Genomic DNA, 22330 nt, shown 5'->3' on the forward strand with positions numbered 1-22330 from the left:
CTCCCCATGTCCGTGTGGGTTTTCTCCAGGTGCTCCAATTTCCTCCCACAGTCTGTTAGATGTGCTGGTTAGATGCATTGGCCATGCTAAATTCTCCCTTAGTGTAGCCGAACAGGTGCCAGAGTGTGGCGACCAGGGGATTTTCCCAACAACTTCATTGCAGTGTTAATGTAAGCCTACTGGTGACACTAATAAAACTTAAAAGAGACACACATGTACACACGCGTGCACGCGCACGCACACACACATGCACGCATGCAAGCGCAACACACACACACACATGCTGTCACTGATTCACGGTTTAAATAGCATTATTCCACATTTAAAAATCAACAGCTCGACAGAAAAATGCTTTTAAAAAAGTTTTGATGGTGAAATATGCGCTAAAAGAGATTCTTGATATTAAGATCCCCCCTGTGTAAATAACATCTGCTTGGTTATATTGGAAAACTTCAAAAAGTAACATTAGCAGAATCTTTGAACAAACTTGGCAGAGAATTTGTAACCCCTGGGCACATATTCCAAAACTAGCAATGCTGTTTGCATGCAGCTGAGAGCTAATCACAAAAACCAAATGGATTATTTCATAGGATGTGGACAAAGGGCTAGTCAAAAACTTCACCACTTTCCTACCTGTGAGGTGGGTGGTCACTAGCAACCTACAGCCCTCAACCCAAAGGACATTGGGCTATAAAAATATTTTTAAAAATCATGTTTTTCAGTGTTCATTACACTGTGGGGATGCTGACATGCCTCAAATCACAGTGTGCCACTGAGATACCACTGAAGTTTGAACAATGCCCACATTTCCTCTTCCACCCAACTACAAAGGCAATCGAGAGATTCCTACATGAGATGGAGGCCTAATAGAACCAGGTTTACAACATTTTCTTCAGGATCTGCTGGTCACCTGCCAGAACTGGAGACCACAAGCCCCCTGCCTCCACAGGCATTTTACATCCATTGTCACTCGTAAGCAGAGAGGTTGGTTCAATGAGGCTCTTCTTAACTGAAAAGCATAAATGTTATACTGATTAATATTTTTTGCATTGTTGATAGCGCTGTGTTTTCTGAAGAGTAATTACTTTCTTTGCATTGTCCTCCATGAAACTCAGTGCAGCACTCCATCTACTGGCTTTTATAAGAACCATCAAAGTTGACTTTGGCAGTCAAGACTGCATTTTGAACTTTTAGCCCATTAGTTGAGCATGAAACAAATTGCCTATGAGCTGTCCCATTTAACTTGAGTGAAGATATAAAGAGAATTCAACCTGTGTGGTAATTAATATGACTATTGTGGAATTGCTTCCTTAGCCCACTTCCAGACCACCTGAGGCAGGTTACTTCAGATTTATGCATCACTGACATCTATTGGGAGCGGGGAGCATGTATTTGTTGAGGGGAGATGAACAATTTAAGGATTAATTCTCTTTCAACAGTGGAAAACCAGATATTCAATGGATGAACCTTGACCCTGTGCAGCTCTTGGATGAACTGGGGCAATTTACACCTTTGGAGGGATTCAGGGAGATGCTAGATAAGGCCCAAGTAGGACACGCTTACATGGATAGACCTTGTTTACAACCAGTTGACAAAGAGTGCCCTACAACTGCCCGGAACAAAAAATCACTGGAGGTAGGAAACTCTTTTTTCTTTCTGTACTTTTGGCTTCAAGGTAAATTTTGGTACAGTGCTGAGCTGCTCACGCCAGCAGTAACACAGAAAATTGGGCATAACCCTGTGCATAAAGCAGTACAAATACAGAATTTACCCTACAGTTTCTGACAATTAGGGCCACTTTTATCTTTTGGCTGCAGAGGATTCCAACATTCAGCATGACTTTCCTACTCATTTGAAATGTTATATTAAGAGACCAGTTGAGGTTTATTGAATATTGGTCTCAATTTACATCTTGGCTCTTGGGTTTTGAATGGAGGGAAGACTGATGGTCTCTTTCTGACAAAGATACAAGCTCATTCTTGAAACAGTTTCAACCTAGTTTCTTGGAGATATGAATCCATAGAGAAACCTTCACAAATTGGCAGCTGTCCATTCTGAATTGTTCATCCGCTAAATGCTTGATGAAGGTTCTCAAAAGAAACATTGGAATAGGCAGTTGTGACTCTCCAAGGACAGGGAACACTCAGATTGGGGTGATTCTCTGCCTGAAGGTTAATAGTAATGTTGCCAGTTATCTACTGAACATTTTTCAGAAAAGTTCTGGTACCTCTCTTCGCATTGAACCCCACTTGAAATTAGAGTCTGCGACTAGAGTTGAACAGTAAAAGGTCACAAGTCAGCAAGTGTAAATTAAGTATTTTTGTGCTATTTTGTTCCAGGCTCCTAATATTCCAGCAGAATTAACTGGAGGCTGCCATGGATTCTCAAAGAAGTTTATGCATTGGCAAGAGGAGTTGATTTTGGGTGGTGTGAAGAAAGATCCCCAGAATGTGCTGCTGAGGTGAGACAAGAGGGAGAAGGGAGATTAAAGCAGTTAAAATCAGGCCCAAGTTGCACAATAAAGTAGAGCTTGCCACCATTCTTTCCCACCTCTGACTTTACCTCTCAGTGTGTTGAAAAAGGTTGTGGCAACTTCCTACTGGTCTAGCACTTGCAGTGGAAAGCCAGGTCTAAATGGGGGGGGGGGGGGGGGGGGGGGCGGGGGGGGGAGGGGGGGTGGGGGGTGGGGGGGGGAGGGGGGGTGGGGGGGGGGAGGGGGGGTGGGGGGTGGGGGGTTGGGGGGGGATATTCCTGGGAAAGGCTGCAAGAATGGCTAGAATGGGAAAAACATGCTGTTCTTTTAAATTGCAGGGTAATGTACAGTGTATCTGCAATGCTTGGAAGTGTTCTGTTTTGTAGCTAACCTGTGAAACAAGATGTTAAGAGGTGGACAAGGTAGATGCATTTTTCGGAATACCAGTATTCTGATCTACCAACACATGGCTCTGTGCTGAATGATACACCATACTCCTGTCACAGGCCAGTTACATAATAATTCCAGGATGACTGTGACCCTTATCATCCAGGAAAGGATGTGTCCTTTACAACAGAGATGAAAATGTGACCTTTCCATTTTGCAGATGTTTCAGGATGGTGCAGTTTTAATTTATTTATTAGTATCACAAGTAAGCTTACATTAACACTGCAATGAGGCTACTGTGAAAATCACCTAGCTGCCGCACTCTGTTCGGTTACACTGAGGGAGAATTCAGTATGGCCAATGTACTTAACCAGCACGTCTTTTGGACTGTGGGAGGAAACCCGATCACCTGGAGGAAACCCACGCAGACACTAGGAGAATATGCAGACTCCGCACAGGCAGTGGTTTAGGGGTTTAAAGAAAAAGAGCAGCATGGGCAAGTTGGACTGAAGGGCCTGTTCCCATGCTGTGAACGTCTATGACTCTATGACCCAAGCTGGGAATCAAACCCGACACCTTGGCACAGTGAGGCAGCAGTGCTAATCACTGTGCTACCGTGTTGCCCCAGACCTGGCCTTGGGGCATTGCATCCACTTTGACGACATCTTGCAGAGTGTACCACTTGAAAACGAGCCCGGCAGCAGTAACCAGCTGGTTGTCCCATTACGCAAACACAGAATTATTATTTTCATTAATGTGGGCTTGCTCTGTTTCAGTCTCAAGTGGTGTTGAAAGGGTTAAAGTTTAAATCAGGCTGATTTGCCTTCCAATAACCACATTGCAAAGGAATTCTTTGCAAGGGCAATCAGTGCTGCCCTTTGACCTGATCTCTGGAGTAGCCAGCTGCAGTAAGTGGCTGGTCATATAATCTTGCCTCTTACATCACTCTTTCATTCTTAAAGAGCGAGTCTCACCATCAGGTCCCTTTTAAAGAAGGGAGGGTCTTGTCACTGGAACCCCTGTTTAAAAATAAAGGAGCCTCACCATTAGGAATGATTTTAAAGAAAAGGAACTGATCGTTGGAGTTCTCTTTCAAAGAGGCAAACTCACCACTATGTAAAAAGAATCAAACCATTCCAAAGAATTTTTAACTTCTCCCATCCTCTGCCACTTTATCTTTGAGTGCCGATAATGTCATTTTGAAGAGGTACGGTAAAGCGGAGATACAGAGCTTGCCAACACAAAGGTGGCATGGCAGCATAGTAGCTAGCACTGCTGCCTCGCAGTGCCAGCGCTGGGTTCGATTCCCGGCTTGAGTCATTGTCTGCGCAGAGTCTGCACATTCTCCCCGTGTCTGCGTGGGTTCCCTTCAGGTGCTCCGGTTTCCCCTCATAGTCTGAAAGACATGCTGGTTAGGTGCATCAGCCATGCTAAATTCACCTTCAGTGTAACCGAACAGGCGCCAGAGTGTGACGACTAGGAGATTTTCTCAGTTACTTCATTTTAAGTCTACTTGTGATACTAATAAGTAAGGAAGTTAAGTAAAGACATAAGTAAAGACGCAAGACCTGAAATTCTAGGGTTCTTACTCCGATGGCAGGCAGTGTGCAGGCAGTATTCCTGGTTGCCTGTTCCCAAAGGCAGAAAGTTCATCTGAAATTGTGGGAATGGACTCATCTTCTAGTCAGAAGACTGGGACCTATAAAAGGATTTCAGCAGCACCTGTCCCAATTTGCCGTGTAAATTCCTCAGAGATCCCTCCAGGATTCCAGACCGGAGAAAATGAGCTTCTTATAAAAATCTTCACCTCTAATGGGAGCCTTTCGCACACAGTAGAAGTTATTGATCCCACAGCAGTTGAGGAAAGCTCCTGGTCCTTACGGATTGAGAAAGGTTAACGATCCCCTCTGGGATTGGGAAAGGCTGTCAGTCCCCTTTGGAAGTGGGAAAAGTGATGCCCAGTTAACTCTGGGATTAACTCAGCCGCACTGTGGATTTTGCAGCAGTGGTCATTGCAATTCAGCTGCTTCACTTTATAATGTTCAGCAATTCTTCTGAACGAGGCTCCACTTGAATGTCAAAGCAAATGCCAGAGACCTGGAACAAAACAGGAAATTCTAGAAAAACTCAGCAGTTTAAGCAGCATCCGTGGAGAGAGGAAAACTTAAAAATTCAGTTCATTTGATGTCCGGTGCATCATAGTTTCTGTTTTTATTTCACTTAAACACTCAGTACTACAGCAGTTTTGTTTATCATACAGAACTACAATGGAGAATGGCAAAAATGCTAACTTAATATTAAAAATAATATTACAACACCCTTTAATTTAAAAGTTTATTATAGTACCTGTGAAACTCACTAAGAATAACTTTACAAGAGTGTTGCCAGGACCAGAAAAGTGTAGCTACAAGGAGAGATTGGATAAGTTGGGATTAATTTCCTTGGAACAAAGAAGGCAGAGAGGTGGTTTGATTGAGATGTACAAAATTATGAGGGGAATAGAGTGGACAGGATGAAATTGTTTCCTTGGCGGAGAATTCTAGAACCAAGGGACATAGATTGAGGATAAGTGACAGTAGGTATAGAGGGGACATGAGGAAGAAATCTTTTACACAGAGGGTGGTTGGTGTCTGGAATTCGCTACCCAAGTCGGTGGTGGAAGCAGAGACCATAAACTCTTTTAAAACGTGCCTGGATCTGCACCTTAAGTGCTGTAAATTGTAGGGCTACGGACCAGGTGCAGGATTACGAAGGGCATCTAGGCTGGCATGGACCAGATGGGCTAAATGTTCTCTTTCTGTGCTGTAACTTTTCTATGGTTCAATGGTTCTAACAGTCACCTTTAAGGTAACACTAATTATAATTATCCAGGATATTGCTTTGTTTTCATTAATTAATAATGGAAATACACATTTTTAATGGGGTGATTTGTTATGCAGAGTTGTGGAATGTCACTTCTGTAAAATAGTGTGTCAGGAGGGGTTAGTTTGCAGCTGTCGACAAAATCCCGTGAGTGTCTGTCTTCCTGGACTAATTAAGTCCTTTCCAGGATTCCCATTTTACACCTTCCAGCAACCTCTTCAAAAACACACTGGTAGAAATTGGCAGCTTATCTCCCTGCCTGACTGCCCGGGGAGTGGTGCGTAGCTCTGGAAACTGAGAGATTTAAAGACAGGGGAAAATAACACAGATCACTTCAAATTATAAAGAGGAAATACTTCAAATCATAAAAAAAATTGAATGGGCTCCTTCATAATCCCAGTATTGTTGATCCTATTTATTTTTTTCTATTTAAAATCACTCTGAAATGAATGGAATTACAATAAAGTTGGTCCTTTGCCCAGAAACATGACCTGGGAAATCTCCATGGATGTGGCACAATCCCTTTAAACAGGCCGTGAACAACTTGGAAACATTACTTTGTGATATGATTTATGATATCCTAGTTTTGCTCTTTGAGTTATGATTGTCAAAGTGCCAACCAACAGGCTGCCCAGTAGTTGAAAGCACAAACTGAATTTGCACCTGCAGCTGCACTCCTGTGACGTTTCTGATGGAGAAGGAGCTGCCAGCAAATTGTAATGTTATTTGGCTGATGGGTGAAGTCCTAATTTCCTGACCCACCTTTGCCCACGGCTATTGTAGGTTACCTGACCTAAGTCTAAAATTTCAGGCTCAGTATCTGAGAATGTGACTGAAAGAAGCCACAGCGGACCCCCAAACCTTGTCAAAACTGTGTGCTTGTTGGGAAGAAGATTCCAATTTTCAGTTTCTAAGAGAAATCTTTTATCTTCCCATTGTATCAATTTTCCATTAAAATATTTTTCTGCCTACAGATAAATATCCCTTTAACATAATAATTAGTGATAGAGACACGAGTCTTCTTCTCCTGAGTTGTTTTCCTTGCCCATTTTCTACAGCTCCGTTTCCCTCCTTCCTGGAGCACAACTTTGGGGCCACAAATGTCCTCCAACAAAAACAGAAAATGCTGGCTATAGAAATGCAAGTCTTTTATGTGTTTGTTAAATGCACACTTTGTTTGTTCTTTTCCTCCCTTACTGAAGTGCGGAAGCTCTCCAGACCATGTATCTACTGATGAGTCCAAAGCAACTTTATGAACACTTCAAGGACGATTATGAAATCCATGATATCAACTGGAACCAGGAAAAGGCAACAGCTATTCTGGAAAGCTGGCAGCGGAAGTTTGTGGAGGTATTTCTCGAAGTGCTCTACCCTATTCTTTCTTTGGCGTGATGATCCATAGTGGAGGAAATGAAATACAAAAGTGATTCCACAAGTGAGGATTTTATCTTGCTTGGAGGGGAAGCAGCTGAGGTTTCCTAATAGGCCATCTCAGTCTTAATAATAAAGAAGCCATAACCCTTCATGTTGTATTTTGCTAATTGCTCACAGTAACTGTTGGTAGTTTCCAAACAGTGTTTCTAATTTGTTGAAAGATGGTGGGCTCAGAGGATAGTGACTCTCTACAGGGAATGAAGGAACAGAGAGACCTGGGTGTACATGTGCATAAATCATTGAAGATGGTGGGACAGGTTAATAAAGTTTCCTGGGCTTTATTAATTGGGGCATAGAGTACAAGAGCAAGAACGTTGTGTTAAGCATGTATAATGGAGGAATTCAGCCTCAGCTGGAGTCTTGCATCAACTTCTGGGTGCCACACTTTAGGAAAGTTGTGAAAGCATTGGACAGAATTCAGAAAAGACTCACAGAAATGGTTCCGGAGGTGAGGAAGTTCAGTTACAAAGATAGATTGGAGAAGTTGGGTCTGTTTTCCTTGGACAAGGGAAGGCTGAGAAGAGATTTGATTGAGGTATTCAAAATCATGTGGTGTCTCTACAGAGCGGAGAAGGGAAAACTGTTTCCATTTGTGGAAGGGCCGAGAATGAAAGGGTACAGATTTAAATTAATTTGCAAAAGCAGCAAAAGCGATATGAGAGAAACACTTTTTCCTAAAGTGAGTGGTTAAAGTGTGGCACGCACTGCCTGAGAGTTTCAATGGAAGCACTCAACTGGGAATTGGGCTGTTGTGTGAAAAGGAAGAAGGGTTACAGGAAGAAAGCAGGAGAATGACGCTAAGGGAATAGCTCATTCAGAGAGCTAGTGCTTAGATGATGGATGATGGATCAAATGGCCTCCTCCTGCATTGCGACAATTCTGTGATTCAGCCGTAACTGATTGATTATTGATCTGTCCTATTGAGTATGGGAATAGATAAAAATATTACAAATGGATTGATTATTGCTAATAACTGGCTTTAACTGGTTAATTCCAAGGATGAACCCATGAGAACTGTGCATCATTCACCAGCACATTGAAATAGCTTCACTCAAAATATCAGCCTTGGGTAGAGAGCAATGAATAGAACGATGATGGGAAGAACACCTTACATCTATATATCTCCTTTAACACAATAAAGTATCCTAAGGCACTTCACAAGAGCATTATAAAGCAAAGTATGACATTGAACCACATAAGGAGATATTAGGTCAGATCAACAAAAGTTTGGTCAAAGAGGTCAGTTCTAGAGAATGTCTTAAAGAAAGAAGGAAAGCAAGATAGAGAGAGGAGATGTATCAGGAGGGTATTCCAGAACCTAAGACCAAGACAGTTACAGACATGACCACCAATGCACAAGAGGCGCAGATATCTTGAAGGTTATGGGGCTGGAGGAGATTAAAGCGATAGGGAGAGGAAGGATGTGGCAGGATTTGAAAATGAGCATGAGATTGTTAAAAATCAAGGCGCTGCTTGTCTGGGAGCCATTGTAAGTCAGAGAGCATAGGGATGCTAGAGAAATGGAACTTGCCACGTGTTAAGACAAGTGTTTTGGATGGCTTCAAGTTTACGCAGCATAGCATGAGAGAGACCAGGATAGCATTAGAGATAATATATGAATGAGGGTTTCAACAGCAGATGAGCTGAGAGGACATGAAGTCAGATAACATTGTGGAGGTGTAAGTAGGCAATCTTGATGCAAAATAGAACAACAGAAAAGCATTGTGCCATTATTTTCATAGTAAATGCTGAACAGTTCATCAGAAGGAGGTTCTTTATTTAATAAATTGTTAAAAATACTAATTATTATTAAGAAGTGCTGCTCAGCAGTGGAGCATATTATGGATTTTAGATCAGTAGTGTACATCAGTGATTGCTGCCTCGATATATGGCTCAGTCAGTGAGAGTGATCATTTCGGCTCCCAGCCAAAGCAACGATACAGCAGGATTTCGCTGCTGTGGCAGACAGTGTGTATGCGGCTGTAATTTAATCTCAGGATTTATATGATATCCATAAAATACTGAAACATAGCTTCTTAAGACCCTCTAGACTAAATCATAGACAGCAGTTAGCCATTGCCACCCATTCAGTGCTCTGCAAGTTATTGTATCAGATCAGTTAAATACTTAACCGAAGTATTACAAATATTCAAAATATGAAATGTACTTTTGCAGAAAGTCGAGTGTGTAGATGAAGGAACGTATTTATAGGCATGAAGCTGTGGCTGGATTTTAAACTCCCCCACCCTGTGCGAATGTAAGATTAGGGTGTGACGATCAGTGATATAATATCATCATGCCAGTCTCCTAAATTACGCAAGGCAAGTGGGCACCAAAATTGGCAGCTCACCCACCATTTTGAAATCACTAATTAACAAGCTATTAAACTTGTTAACGATCCATTTGGCCACAATTTTTATCGAAGGCGCAAAAAAGGAAAACTGATCCTTAGAGCGGGGTGGTAGGGCAGGGGGTGGGGGATTTTACAACTTTAACCATCATTGGCTTCCTGTTTGTGGCTTTACTCATCTGCCATATGATGTCCTAGTTTACAATGCGGATTGGACGCGGTACTCCTCTTTGCTCCTCTTACTAGAATCTTAAAATCCCTACAGTGCAGAAGGTGGCCATTTGTCCCACCAAGTCTATGTGAGAAGTATAGTTGAGAAGCCACAGATCTGGACATCACCACAGCCGAAAACACAAAGGCTGCCCGGTGGCCTAATGGGAAAATGTGCGGTTGGCACTGAACTATTACAAGTCGAGAGGATTTATCTATTAATTCCCAGACTGCCTTAAGTTACTTGGCTTGAACCAGGGCACTTTTGTAGCAACTTTCACACGATGAAACATTGCTTTACTGGGAGTTCTGGAGGTATGAGCAGGAAGATGGAGAGAAGCTATGGGCAGCGACCCAAAAAAAGGCAAATGTTTGCAGAAGCTTTTGAAGATTGAGAGAGGGGTATCAAAGCAGAAAAATTTGAGAAGAGAATTCCAAAATGGAATGGCATTGTGCCCTAAAAGTCTGCCACCAATGATAGAGTGTAGGGGAGGGTTTTGCACAGTGAACCAGACTCATTGGAGTGGAAAAGCTGGTCTGGGACATTAGCGTCTGTGCCCTTCAGTTAAGAGTGGGAAAGTCAGTCAAGATCTTCCATTACCGATTCCTATTGAGTGACCCCTGCTGAAAAGTGTACAGATGTGTACAATGGGTGAAGACAGAATTGCTCTTGTTTATGAAGCCCTCCACAGTGATATGGTTTCCGAGCACTCACTGTCTGGGCTCACACACGACATTTGGGCAAGGTCTCATTTCACTGTCTTCCAGAGAAGATTCCCCAAAAATAGAGCAGAAAAGATGAAAGAAGTCGATAAGCAATTGTTAGTTTGATAGATACCCAACTTATGTTTAAAAAGCCTGGAGCAAACTGATCCTTCGACAAAAATCGGGTCTTATTGGAGTTATTCTTAATGTGTGGGCTTTTATCAGCATAAAATGTGACACACTGGAAGCCATGTCAGCGCACATCAGAAACACTTCACATCACCAGGAGATGACCTTTATTATTAGTTGTACAGTGCACAATGTTTATATTGAGCAAACTAAAAGTAAGTGTTAGCGTTGAGTACAAGATTGAACTAACAGGTTGGCTCGGTTTAATAAGCACCTCCCAGTGAGCTTCAGGGCTTCATTTCTATGGGAAAATATTTTAAGGTTTTTTTTAATAATAAGTAAAACAAACATGCTTTACTCCTTCCCCCCCCCCCCCTTTCTTTCTATTGGATTCATTCCAGTGTGCAAGAGAATTGTTTCTGTAAATGCTGGAATTACTTATCAGGCTGATTTCCATCAGTCTGCAGCTGTATTGTACATGGAGTCAGATTCTGGATTTCTGACAGATGGAGAGTTATGGGAACAAGCTGTTTGGTGATAACTGACACCCAGATGCTGATTGCAAGAAGACCTGAGGCTTATGAAGCGCCTGCTTGGAGAGGGAATTGGGCCGTGATGCGGTGACTAACAAACGTGGAAGATGTTTCACTGAATCCCAAGGTTGTCGTCCTTCTGGCTGTGGCAGCTTAGGTGGTGAATGACAGGAACTTTGCTGCTCTCTAGAGACCATGTGATCTTACCTGACCTTTGACCCTAGTGATCTTTGGCATCTGCAGCCATTATTCTAAGCTGTCAAGAGTAAAAAAAAATGTATTTTTCTAAAATATACATCTAAGAGGAGCACCCCAAGAAAAAGAAAGATTGCTGAGATGGATTGTCAAATTTAGATCGGGATAAACCGTGTCAAGTAAATTAGATCCTTCCTCGACATACCTCATGTTTCTGCTTCCCCTTTTGACAAGACATGATAATCGGTTGAAACCAACAGGAAGCTCCACAGGAAAGTGGCATTCTCTGATTTCCTTTTAAAATTCTAGATTTAAATTCACATTTTCTCGAACTGTTCTTTTTGCCCAAATTGAAAGCATTATTAACCAAGGTAGCATTCAGTCCTCTATATGCTGCCCGCAGTTTTCAATCAGTCAAGCTGTAGGGTTTTTTTTTAATGAAGTTATTCACCCTTTTAGGTACTTAAAGCTATATTTTCTCTCCCGCCACCCCCTTCCTTAGTCTCCTTGTCTTATTCAAGACCAAGCTCCAAGCCCAGTGCAAGTGGTGCTTGAGCAATGAGCGAAAGGTCAAGTAGACTGGCTCAAAGAAGCCACTTCAGTCAATTTTCTGTCTCCTAACAGCACAGTTGATTCTGGGAATTCAGTAGAGTGGAGTAAATAACCATGCACTAGTATTCCAAAGTGCTGATCCACTGTGGAAAAGGCCTTAAGAGCAGCCTGTTTGATTGAAGGAGTCTATGAATATTTCTTCTCAACATTTTTCCATAATTGGTTCCATTTTTTTCAAATACTATACAAACAAGATTCTTTAAAAAAAACATAACAAAAGAGGTAACTGCACTGCTGTTGCAAATCCATCAGGGCGAGTACAATTCTGTTGAGAGTCAAATCTAAATTGATACTTCCACCAATATTAGTGAAAGACATTGGAAATATTGATTCTTTAAAAGGTTTGTTATAAGATTAGTTTGGACATCTGTTCTAGAACATAATTCTAATTCACCGTTTTATTGATGTTTCAAAACTCACCATTTGTACCCTTGAAAAACAATTTTCTTTCCACGATGATTCGCTGGGTGGACTCAGTGTGCAGTACATTACAGAGCAGAAAATTGCCCCTGTTGATCCATCATCCATTCTGAGCTAACAGTGTCAACCAAGGCAACAGCGAATGTGTCATCAAGCAGTGCCCCCTTTTTGGGGCGGCACGGTGGCACAGTGGTTAACACTGCTGTCTCACAGCGCCAGTGATCCATGTTCAATTCCAGCCTTGTGTGACCATCTTTGTGAAATTCTCCCTGTATCTGCATGAGTTTCCTTTGGGTGCTCCAGTTTCCTCCCACAGACCAATGATATATGGGTTAGGTGGATTGGCCATGCTAAATTGTCTCTTAGTGTCAGGAAATTTAACAAAGGTTAAAGGGGTTAAGGGGTTAGAGCTTGGATGGGATTGTGGTCAGTGCAGGCTCGATGGGCCAAATGGCCGCCTTCTGCACTGTAGAGATTTTATGTTTTACGATTCTGAAATGATGTTGGCAGGCTGTTTCTTAATTCTCACTTATCAATGATTCATGCATGGACATCTTTCACTTGATTCTTTGCATTACAATCAGTATAGAATCATAAAATGCCTACAGAGCAGAAGGAGGCCATTCAGCCCATCAAGCCTGCACCAACAACAATTCCACCCTATCCCTGTAACCCCACCTATTTACCCTTCTAATCCCCCTGTCACTTTTGGGTCAATTTAGCTTGGCCAAGCCGCCTAACACGTACATCTTTGGACTAGTGGGAATGTTGACTGACTTTTGCCCTCCTTCTGAACCCAGAACATGGAGGTTAATTGGGACGTATCAGTTCTTACCCTTGTTTAGATCAACCAACTCACCAGAGGCCAGAAATCAAATCTGGAACCTTCTGTTGCGTGTGGCTCAGCTTTGTACTTCTTTTACCAACTAACCTTCTGAGAAGCCCTTGCTCCTCAGGGAATAATTTAAAGTCTTTGAATTTTAGAGGGATTTCCTTCACTCACCAATGGAGCCCTTAAAATATTTCTCCCAAATATTTTCATGTACATGCTTGAAAGATGTGGTAATGCTGCTAAATTTTGACTTTTCATTTTACCTTTTTTTCTGTAGGTAGCACACCAGACTGTGCCTGAGAATTCTTCCCAAAATATCCACGCCTTTTCCACCACCACCCTCAATGATATCATGAAGTCTTTTTCCGATGTCAGTGGTATTCGAGTCGCTGGAGGGTACTTGCTAATGGTGAGCACGTTTTGACTACTAGATATCTGTTTAGGATTAACACCAATTCTGATTGTAATGGTCTCAAAAAGCTAAAGATATCTACAGGCACAGGGTGTACAATTTTGTGGAAATTTGACTTTCACGTCATTATCCTCGGTTTAAATTCAGCTGTGGTTGATATTGTTAGCGGAGTAACCAACAATGGCGACACTGTAAGTCTTGCAAGTTCATTAAACAGTTGCCACTGATCAATATCATTTGAACCATCAGAGTTATAACATTCTTAAAATGCGGTTGAGTCTGTGTATTGGGGGAGGCGATGGCCTAATGGTATTGTTGCTAGACTATTAATCCCTCAGCTAATGTTCTGGGAACTTTAAGGAAAGAAGGCTCAATTTCCACAGCAGAGCTCCTTTCATGACCCAATACATCCTAATGCAGTTTGTCATTGGCTTCCTTCCATGCACACTTGAATGATGGACATGCAACAAATCGAATCTGTTGGGGATGGGGTATCTTCATCTGATGTCGGTGTAGGTTACATGCTCAGGTCTTTATGTGATACTCAAACCCCTGACTGCTGACTTGGAGTTGGAAGTGCTGCTGATATTTCTTTTCCTTCCATTAAGCAAGAGATTTGTTTCAATGAGTAACAGAAACCCTAATTACCAAGACTCTTACCAATAATCACCTGATTTGAATTGAAGCAATATTGTACCATCTAATTTAAATTTCAGTGACATTGGAAGAAGTTGCATTAACATAGTACCGCTCACAATCTCAGGACATCCTAAGATGCAGTACTTTTGTAGTGTGTTCAGCAATCCTTCCCTGAAACATTAACACAGTTGTTCTCTCCACAGACCTCCAGTGACTGACTTACATTTATTTCCAGTTTATGTTCTTATTTCATTCTTTATCTGTTGTACATGGGATTTAACATGAGTACATGGGATTTAATGGGATTGAGCGTTATAGGTAGGCCTAGTAGGTAGGGATATGATCAGTGCAACTTGTGGGCTGAAGGGCCTGTTTGTGCTGTAGTTTTCTATGTTCTATGTATGCTGATCTTTGTTTTTATCTCCTGTTAGTTGGCATATGCGTGTGTGACCATGCTGAGGTGGGATTGTTCGAAATCCCAAGGGGCTGTCGGCCTAGCTGGAGTTCTATTGGTGGCATTATCAGTAGCTTCAGGCCTTGGACTCTGTTCACTCTTGGGTATCTCCTTCAATGCTGCAACTACTCAGGTACATAATTCTATCTCTCAATCTATCCCTCGCCCTCCCAAGAGGGTTACAGGCCAGTATTTTTATACCAAGTTAATTATCACTGTTGGAGGCAAGGTGGGGGGGTGTAATTGAAAGAATTAAGTGAGTTTTATACAGAACAGATTTTCTGTGTAATATTAGTAATTTCTTTCCATTTTCTGAATCTAGGTATTACCATTTCTGGCTCTGGGTATTGGTGTCGATGATATGTTTCTCCTGGCTCACGCCTTCACTGAAACTGGTCAAAATAAGAACATTCCTTTCAAGGTAAAGATGAAACCCTGCTTAAAACTGTAATGCAATGACCAGAACTTCCCAGCCAGTGTGGAGGGGGGAATCTTCTGCTCCCACAGACAGTGCTTCCCCGCTGGGAGGTCCCAGTAGCATGGGGTGGAGTCAATGGGAAATCCCACCGACAGCAGCTGGAGCAGAAAATCCCACCGCCGGCCAATGGCAGGCCACTTCCTGCCACCGAGAAACCGAGGCCGGAGAACCACGCCCAATACTACCTCTTTCCTTTGATTACACTGGGGAAGACAGAAGAACATTATGAAAGAGCACCGCGGGCGGGATTTTCTCGCCCCAAAACCCATCCAAGGTCAACAGCCCTTTGCATGGTCCCCCTTCCGTCCGCTACAATTCCCATGGCGGACAGGACCGGAAAATAGCCCCTTATGAGTCAGAAGAACATTATAAACTGATAGTGTATTGCTTTATTAATATGTTTAAACCCATTGGTAACCAGAAGAAATGGATAGTTAGGAGTACCTTATCTGTTAGCATTGGAGAAGTGCTTAGGCCACAGCCCTGACACATGTCTTGTCCACTCAGAGATGACCCTAATGTAAGTGTGCTGAATTCACGTGGTTGGGAATATTTCTTACTGGATATTCCCAGAAAAAAGCTCACACTGGGATTGCCACTGGACTCCAGACTAGATTCTAAAAGCATCAAAGATTTTAAGCTTGGCGTTTATTAAAAAGGAATTCTACACATGAGGCTGCATGCAGGTGTGAGTGTGTACATTTGTGTGTGTGTCTTTGTGCACTTGCTCAGTCTTGCCTGCAAGTATGACGGAACTTTGCAGTTCGAAACTTTGATGCCTCTTTTCATTGATGATTTTATTTTGCGCTGCAGGACAGGACAGGCGAATGCTTGAGACGGACCGGGACCAGTGTTGCCCTCACATCTGTTAATAACATAATTGCTTTCTTTATGGCTGCTCTGATTCCCATACCTGCACTTCGTGCTTTTTCCTTACAGGTAGGTGAATCATAGGAAGTGCCTCGATTGCATATAGCGTGCTTAGGTTTCACCTTCTTCTAATAAAAGTCTGCAATATGTTCAGTTGTGTTGTGGGGAAGGGATCTAGGCAGGGGGTGATGAGGGTGGATTAGGAACACTATAAATTCTTTTGCTGCAGGTGTTGCATGCTTCTTTGCGTTTACCTTCACCATCCCTGTTGCTTACCTGCTGATGCCTGCTACAGAGGGGACCTCACTGCTAAACAACAAAGCAACTTGTCATTAGGTGTGGGGGAGGGATGGGGTTTGGCTTCTCGAGAATGGTGAACTGATTGAAACACTCTGCAATGAAATGAAAAGAAGTCACAGTTTTGAACGATTGGCACGGCAGCTCCCTATGTACTTGTTTTCCTTGGCATTGCACAAGAGTTGGAAGTTCTTACACCAGTAAGAGACTATCAAGGCAACGAAAATTCAGGCACAGCTTTGCCCGTTTTGACTCCCCCCTCCTGCAAAGCTAGCCATTCTGCACCTGAGAAGGTCAAAATGTTGAACAGTTTCCCAGGGGACGTGTTTAGACCAGCTGCTTGCTTAGTTGCAACTAGTTGTTGCAGCGGTCTCTAAGAACAGTGCAGCACAGGAACAGGCTCTTCAGCCAAGCTTGCAACCTTTCTAAACTAAAGATTTGTTGCCTCTATCACGACCTGTCTGTTCCCTGCATATTCATGTATCTGTCAAGATGCCTCTTAAACATTGCTACTGTATCTGCTTCTACCGCCTCCTCTTGCAGTGTATTCTAGCCATGGTGGTTAGCACTGCTGCCAGGCACCCAAGTTCGATTCCCGGTTTGGGTCACTGTCTGTATGGAGTTTACACATTCTCCATGTGTTTGCGTGAGTTTCCTCCGGCTGCTCCGGTTTCCTCCCACAGTCCGAAAAACATGCTGGTTAGATGCAATGGCCGTGCTAAATTCTCCCCTCAGTGTAACTGAACAGTCGCCTGAGCGTAGCGACTGGGGGATTTTCACATAATTCACTGCAGTGTTAATGTGAGCCTACTTGCGACACTAATAACAACTTTACCACCCTCTATTTCCATAAAAAAAGCCAATATTAATTTATAAAACATTTAACTTCAAGGCAGCAAGAAGTAGTTATCTTTTGGAAACTGGCTTCTGCAGTTAACTAAATTCGAGTGTTGACTAAATTGGAGTTGGCCATGATTTGGAGATGCTGGTGTTGGAGTGGGTGGGCACAGTAAGAAGTCTCACATAACCAGATTAAAGTCCAACAGGTTTAATTGGAATCAAGAGTTTTCAGAGTGCTGCTCCTACATCAGGTGAGTGGTCATTTACCTGATGAAGGAGCAGCACTCTGAAAGCTCGTGATGCCAAATAAATCTGTTGAACTTTAACCTGGTGTTGTGAGACTTCTTCCTGGACTAAACTGAAGTCACATTGGAGGCCAATATAAATACTCCGTAGTTACCATAAGACCGTAAGACATGGGAGCAGAAATAGGCCACTGGGCCCATCGAGTCTGCTGCACCCTTCACAAATGGCTGATTTTTTTTCTCATTCCCCTGCCGTTTTCTCATAATCCCTGATCCCCTTATTAATCAAGAACCTATCTATCTCCGTCTTAAAAGAAACTCAATGACCTGGTCTCCGCAGCTTCTGCGGCAAAGAGTTCCACAGATTCACCATTCTATGGCTGAAGAAATTCCTCCTCATCTCTGTTTTGAAGGATCGTTCCTTTACGCTGAGGTTGTGCCCTCTAGTTCTAGTTTTTCGTACTAGTGGAAACATCCTCTCCACTTCCACTCTATCTAGGCCTCACAGTATCCTGTAAGTTTCAAAGAGATACCCCCTCATTCTTCTAAGCTCCAACAAGTACAGACCCAGAGTCCTCAATCGTTCCTCATATGACAAGCCTGTTCTCTAAATTTACAATGTAATATTTTAAAAGGACAGCTACAGTCATGCTAAGCGAATGCACTGAAACAAAATATTGCACTTGCTGGAAAACTGAAACAGAAACAAAAATACTGGGATCACTCAGCAAGCCAGGCAACATCTGTGAGAAACAGAGGCTATTTCATCAGAATTGGAAAAAAAGTGACATGATGTAACCATTTTTAAGCATTTGGGAAAAAGAGGGAGGTCGAGCAAACAGGAAACTCTGTGGTAGAGTTGGAGAAAAGGAGTGAATGAATGCAAAAGGGACAATGGTGCAAGGCAAATGGAGGTGGCAATGGGAAGGAAACAAAAGATGGGTCCAGAGGAATTATAAATGATTATAGCAGAAATTTTACCCGCATCTGCTATCCAAGGCAATGGGGGCAATCTTTAAGATCTAAAAGTTGTTGAACTCAGTGTTAAGGCTGGAAGGATTTAAAATGCCTCACCAAAAGACGGGACGATTTCTTTTCTGGACCCTTTGTTAAATCCACAGGTTGCTTTCCGCTTTTTATCATCAATCGCATTCCTACTCTGACCTCTCTGTCCTCGACATCTTACACCATTGTTCCAAGAAGTTCAACACAGCTCATCTGGCACGATGTGTGATAGTGAGCTTTGTAGACACCAATTCCACATGTGTAGCGATATCACACAGCTGAAAGCTACAAGCACAGGAGGAAGGAACAGTCAATGTTTATCTTGAGTTTTATTTGAAGGGACAGTCAGTTTAGTTGAAATAACATTATGTGTGCACGATGTGAAACATTTCAACAGGACTTACTCATTTTTGAGTTAGATACAGATTTCTTCCTTTGAGGCAGGAGGATTTTCTTTAAGGGCAATCCCATTTAAAGGGTCTTATAAACTATCAGATCCTTTTGACATTGATATTAAAATTGGATTACTATCTATTTCTTTGGGAGAGATTAAATGATGCTTTATCTGCCTCTACAAGATTGTCATTGAGAGCAGCACTGGGCAGGGGAAGGACTACTGTCATATGGTACGAGTGATTTGTAGATGAACAGTAAGTTCCATTTCCTTTTATAAAATTGTTTTCTTTGGAAAGAAAGGCAAAGGAAAATATCATTGAATTCTTCTCTAAAATTAAATTAGATTTCACCGAAGTGATTGGTTTTCTCTTGTATGTCGCCCCTGGAAACAATGCATTTATGTACATGCTGAATGCTGTTGTATTGGAAACACAGTCCAACTGGCTGACTGTAAACTGGTGGCTTAGCAAAGCCTGGGAGTCACTGATTGAAAACAATACAATGGGAATTAAGTAGCGAGAACCTGACAGGCTCGAACACTGGGCCAGCCTTTAAACAGGCCTCCAAAGTTGCAGCGCCTAGGTACCTGGCATAAATGATGGGATATATCATCTACAAATCAGCTCCAGCAATGTGATCTGCCTGAGCTGACTGGGTGGTCTGAGAGATAATAACATACTCTAATGTCTGCCTCAGGCAACCCCACCCCCTCCTTTTTCACTTACATCAGATTGCTGTGACCTTAGGAGTCTCTTTCAGATTAATGTTTATGTAGGGGAGGGGGTGTGGAGAGGGGTCATTATTTTGGGGAGCGGGCAGTGGTGAGAGGGGGGGGAGTGATTTCTTGCTTCGAATCCTTTTAGTGATTTAATATTTTCTTTGGCTTAGTACATGGATTTAGTGAGGTCTGGAAGTGGGTTGTAGTACAACTTACTTAAAGCTAGAAATATCTTGGTTAGAAATCAGAAACTGCTGTTCTCGGAACACTTTGCCTGAGGCCTAGGGCCTACAGTGAAGCTATAGGTTTACACTGTGCTTCTTTCGAATCTTAAAGGGACATCTTAGTTGGTAAGCAGTCTTGCAAGGCAGCATATCAATTAGTAAGCAAAACAGGAGCACTTTGAGCCAAAAGCACCAATTATATTTGATACTATAGAAATATATTTTACTTAGTAACAAAAATAATGCCAGATACAGTATGGGGACACAGAAGTGCAGTTTTCATGTGGACTACTGATTAACATTAAGAAAGCCTCTGCCCTCATCCCCCACCTCATTAAAGTCCAAAGCTTCTCAAAGTTCTAGTTTTACATCATTTGAAATCTCACCAGCGCTCGTGGTAGAATATCATTAACATCTCTTGTTTTTCCCTTCTTCCTGTTCCCTCACAGGCTGCGATTGTTGTGGTGTTTAATTTTGCTATGGTGCTCCTCATCTTTCCTGCCATTTTAAGCCTAGATCTTCATCGGCGGGAAGATAAAAGGCTGGATATTTTCTGCTGCTTTTCCAGGTGAGGCTTCCTTTCAGTGTAAAGTTCCCCGCTACGGCTTTCACCCACTGTGAGAGCTGAGTGACGGTGGGCTAAGAGAGGAGATTGCAAAAGGGGAAGGAGAAGAAATTGTAGGATATTTATCTGTGCTTACCAAGGCATGTGGTGGGGGTGGAATTTGTCAACAAGAGTAGCACAAAGGGACTCAGAGTGAACCATTGTACACTACTTCTGATTGCACTGAACAACCTGACACCGTGTTTGGGACACCATTGATTCACTAGCAAATATTCTGCGCTACTAATGTTCACCTGTGCTAGGTTCCTCATGTTGACAATGTCATCAAGGAAGGGGAAAAGGGAAAAATTACAGAGGTGGAGAGTTCTGTTAACACCTGATCGCTGAATTGCTTGGAACATATTGTACGCTCAGCTCTTTAAGCAGAGAGTGTTGTGGAGGAGAATGTGAAGACTGCTTCATTTTCTTGTAGCAATTGTTATTCGTGTAGTCTGAACACCATCATGAAACATTCTGGACTTTAGCATCCACCAGAACATCTGTTACCGACTCATGAAGGGAGTACAATGGGACAAAGCTGCTTTCAGTAACCATAAGGCAGATATGTGGGAGTGATTTGCGGGGCAATAATTTCACGTCAGGAATTAATTCAGAGGTGGTTAGAAACTATTTGAGTTTAGTTCCCATGGCTTATGATGTCTGCGTTCCTCAATAATACTACTAACCCGTAATCATTCCCAGGCGTGCATTGTTGTTATTCAATGTTTTGATATATATGCAAATGCATAAGGATATATGTATAGGATGAGTTACATGTGAAAACATATTTTGTTTTACAGTCTCTGCTCATCGAGAGTGATTCAGGTCCAGCCACAAGAGTTTGCAGATGCGAATGATAACCATAACTTCCATCCTTCTCCATATGGTGGGCCAACATTTACCCACAGTACACAGATCACCACCACAGTCCAAGCCTTCACACAGTGCGATCCCTCAGGGCAGCATATTGTCACCATCATTTCCCCAACTTCACGGATCTCTTCAACTCCTTCTGTCATCATGCCTCCAGATCATGCTGGCTCCCAGGGAATGGACCCCACTAGCTCGACTAGGGACTTGCTGGCCCAGATGGATGAGACAAAAGTCGGCAGGGACTGTGTTCAGATGCCCTTTGTCAAATGGAACCTGGCAGATTTTGCACGGGACAAATACGCTCCACTTCTCCTCAAGACAGAATCTAAAGTAAGCAATTTTCAGCTTATTTCTTATTATTTTGTAGATTCCCCTCACACACACCAAGACCCGGTGAGCAAATGCATCACACCATGTAGTGTTTACCGATATGGATGAGAAACTGTTGATCACTGGTTTGTATTCAGTTATCAAACTTCAGCCAGAATAGAAATGGGGTGCTACATTTAACTGAGGGTCACTGGTGGAAAATTCTCATCCTTGTACAGTATCAAGTGAAACCCTTTTAGAAAGCAAACATTCAGAGACTTTGTGTGTAGACAGCACTTGGCTCAGTTAGAAAGATTTCTACATGAGGATTGGCCTCTGGGACAAGGCACAGGAAGCAGGTAGAATGATTTCTTAGTCTCTGCCCTCAGAGCAAGAGAGGCTGGGAAGAAAATCGAGGTAGGAGGGAAAATGCCTGAACTGGAACCATTTTCACCATTTTGCACTAAGTGTTAGGATCAGCCAATGCCTACTCAGGTTTGCCTGAATCTGATGTATGGTTAAGCTTTCCTCGTCTCTGACCCAGCAATCCAGAAAGATCCTTCATTGCTCCAAAATGGTCTCTCTTGAGTGAGACTGACAGCCGTGTAGTTTGAAACAGTGACCACTCTTACTGGTCTGAGGATGCTATTTACTGCAATGAGGTCCAACTCACAGCCAACAAAGGGAGATTCCTTTAATGTCTGCACTAAAACACAGGTCTCAATGATAAAAGGAATGTACCGCCAAATGCCAACCGTATGTCTTTCATTTTCAAAAGAAAAAAATATGTACAACAATATCCCTGTTTTGCATCTGCAACTTGT

The 22330-nt window shown here is 42.5% G+C and overlaps 1 protein-coding gene across 1 annotated transcript in view; it reads left to right on the plus strand.

Annotated features, from left to right (window-relative positions):
• ptch2 (patched 2) overlaps positions 1-22330 on the plus strand; it is a 120650-nt gene that overhangs the window by 55494 nt on the left and 42826 nt on the right. The window contains exons 6-14 of the mRNA XM_080195373.1: positions 1440-1635; positions 2340-2461; positions 6925-7072; positions 13420-13551; positions 14625-14780; positions 14970-15068; positions 15939-16064; positions 20170-20288; positions 21125-21527. Coding sequence (XP_080051499.1) covers positions 1440-1635; positions 2340-2461; positions 6925-7072; positions 13420-13551; positions 14625-14780; positions 14970-15068; positions 15939-16064; positions 20170-20288; positions 21125-21527 — 1501 coding nt within the window. The remainder of the gene's footprint in view (positions 1-1439; positions 1636-2339; positions 2462-6924; positions 7073-13419; positions 13552-14624; positions 14781-14969; positions 15069-15938; positions 16065-20169; positions 20289-21124; positions 21528-22330) is intronic.

Source organism: Carcharhinus amblyrhynchos, chromosome 9 (assembly GCF_965287045.1).
Source record: "Carcharhinus amblyrhynchos chromosome 9, sCarAmb.v2.hapA, whole genome shotgun sequence".
NCBI classification, from domain to species: domain Eukaryota; kingdom Metazoa; phylum Chordata; class Chondrichthyes; order Carcharhiniformes; family Carcharhinidae; genus Carcharhinus; species Carcharhinus amblyrhynchos.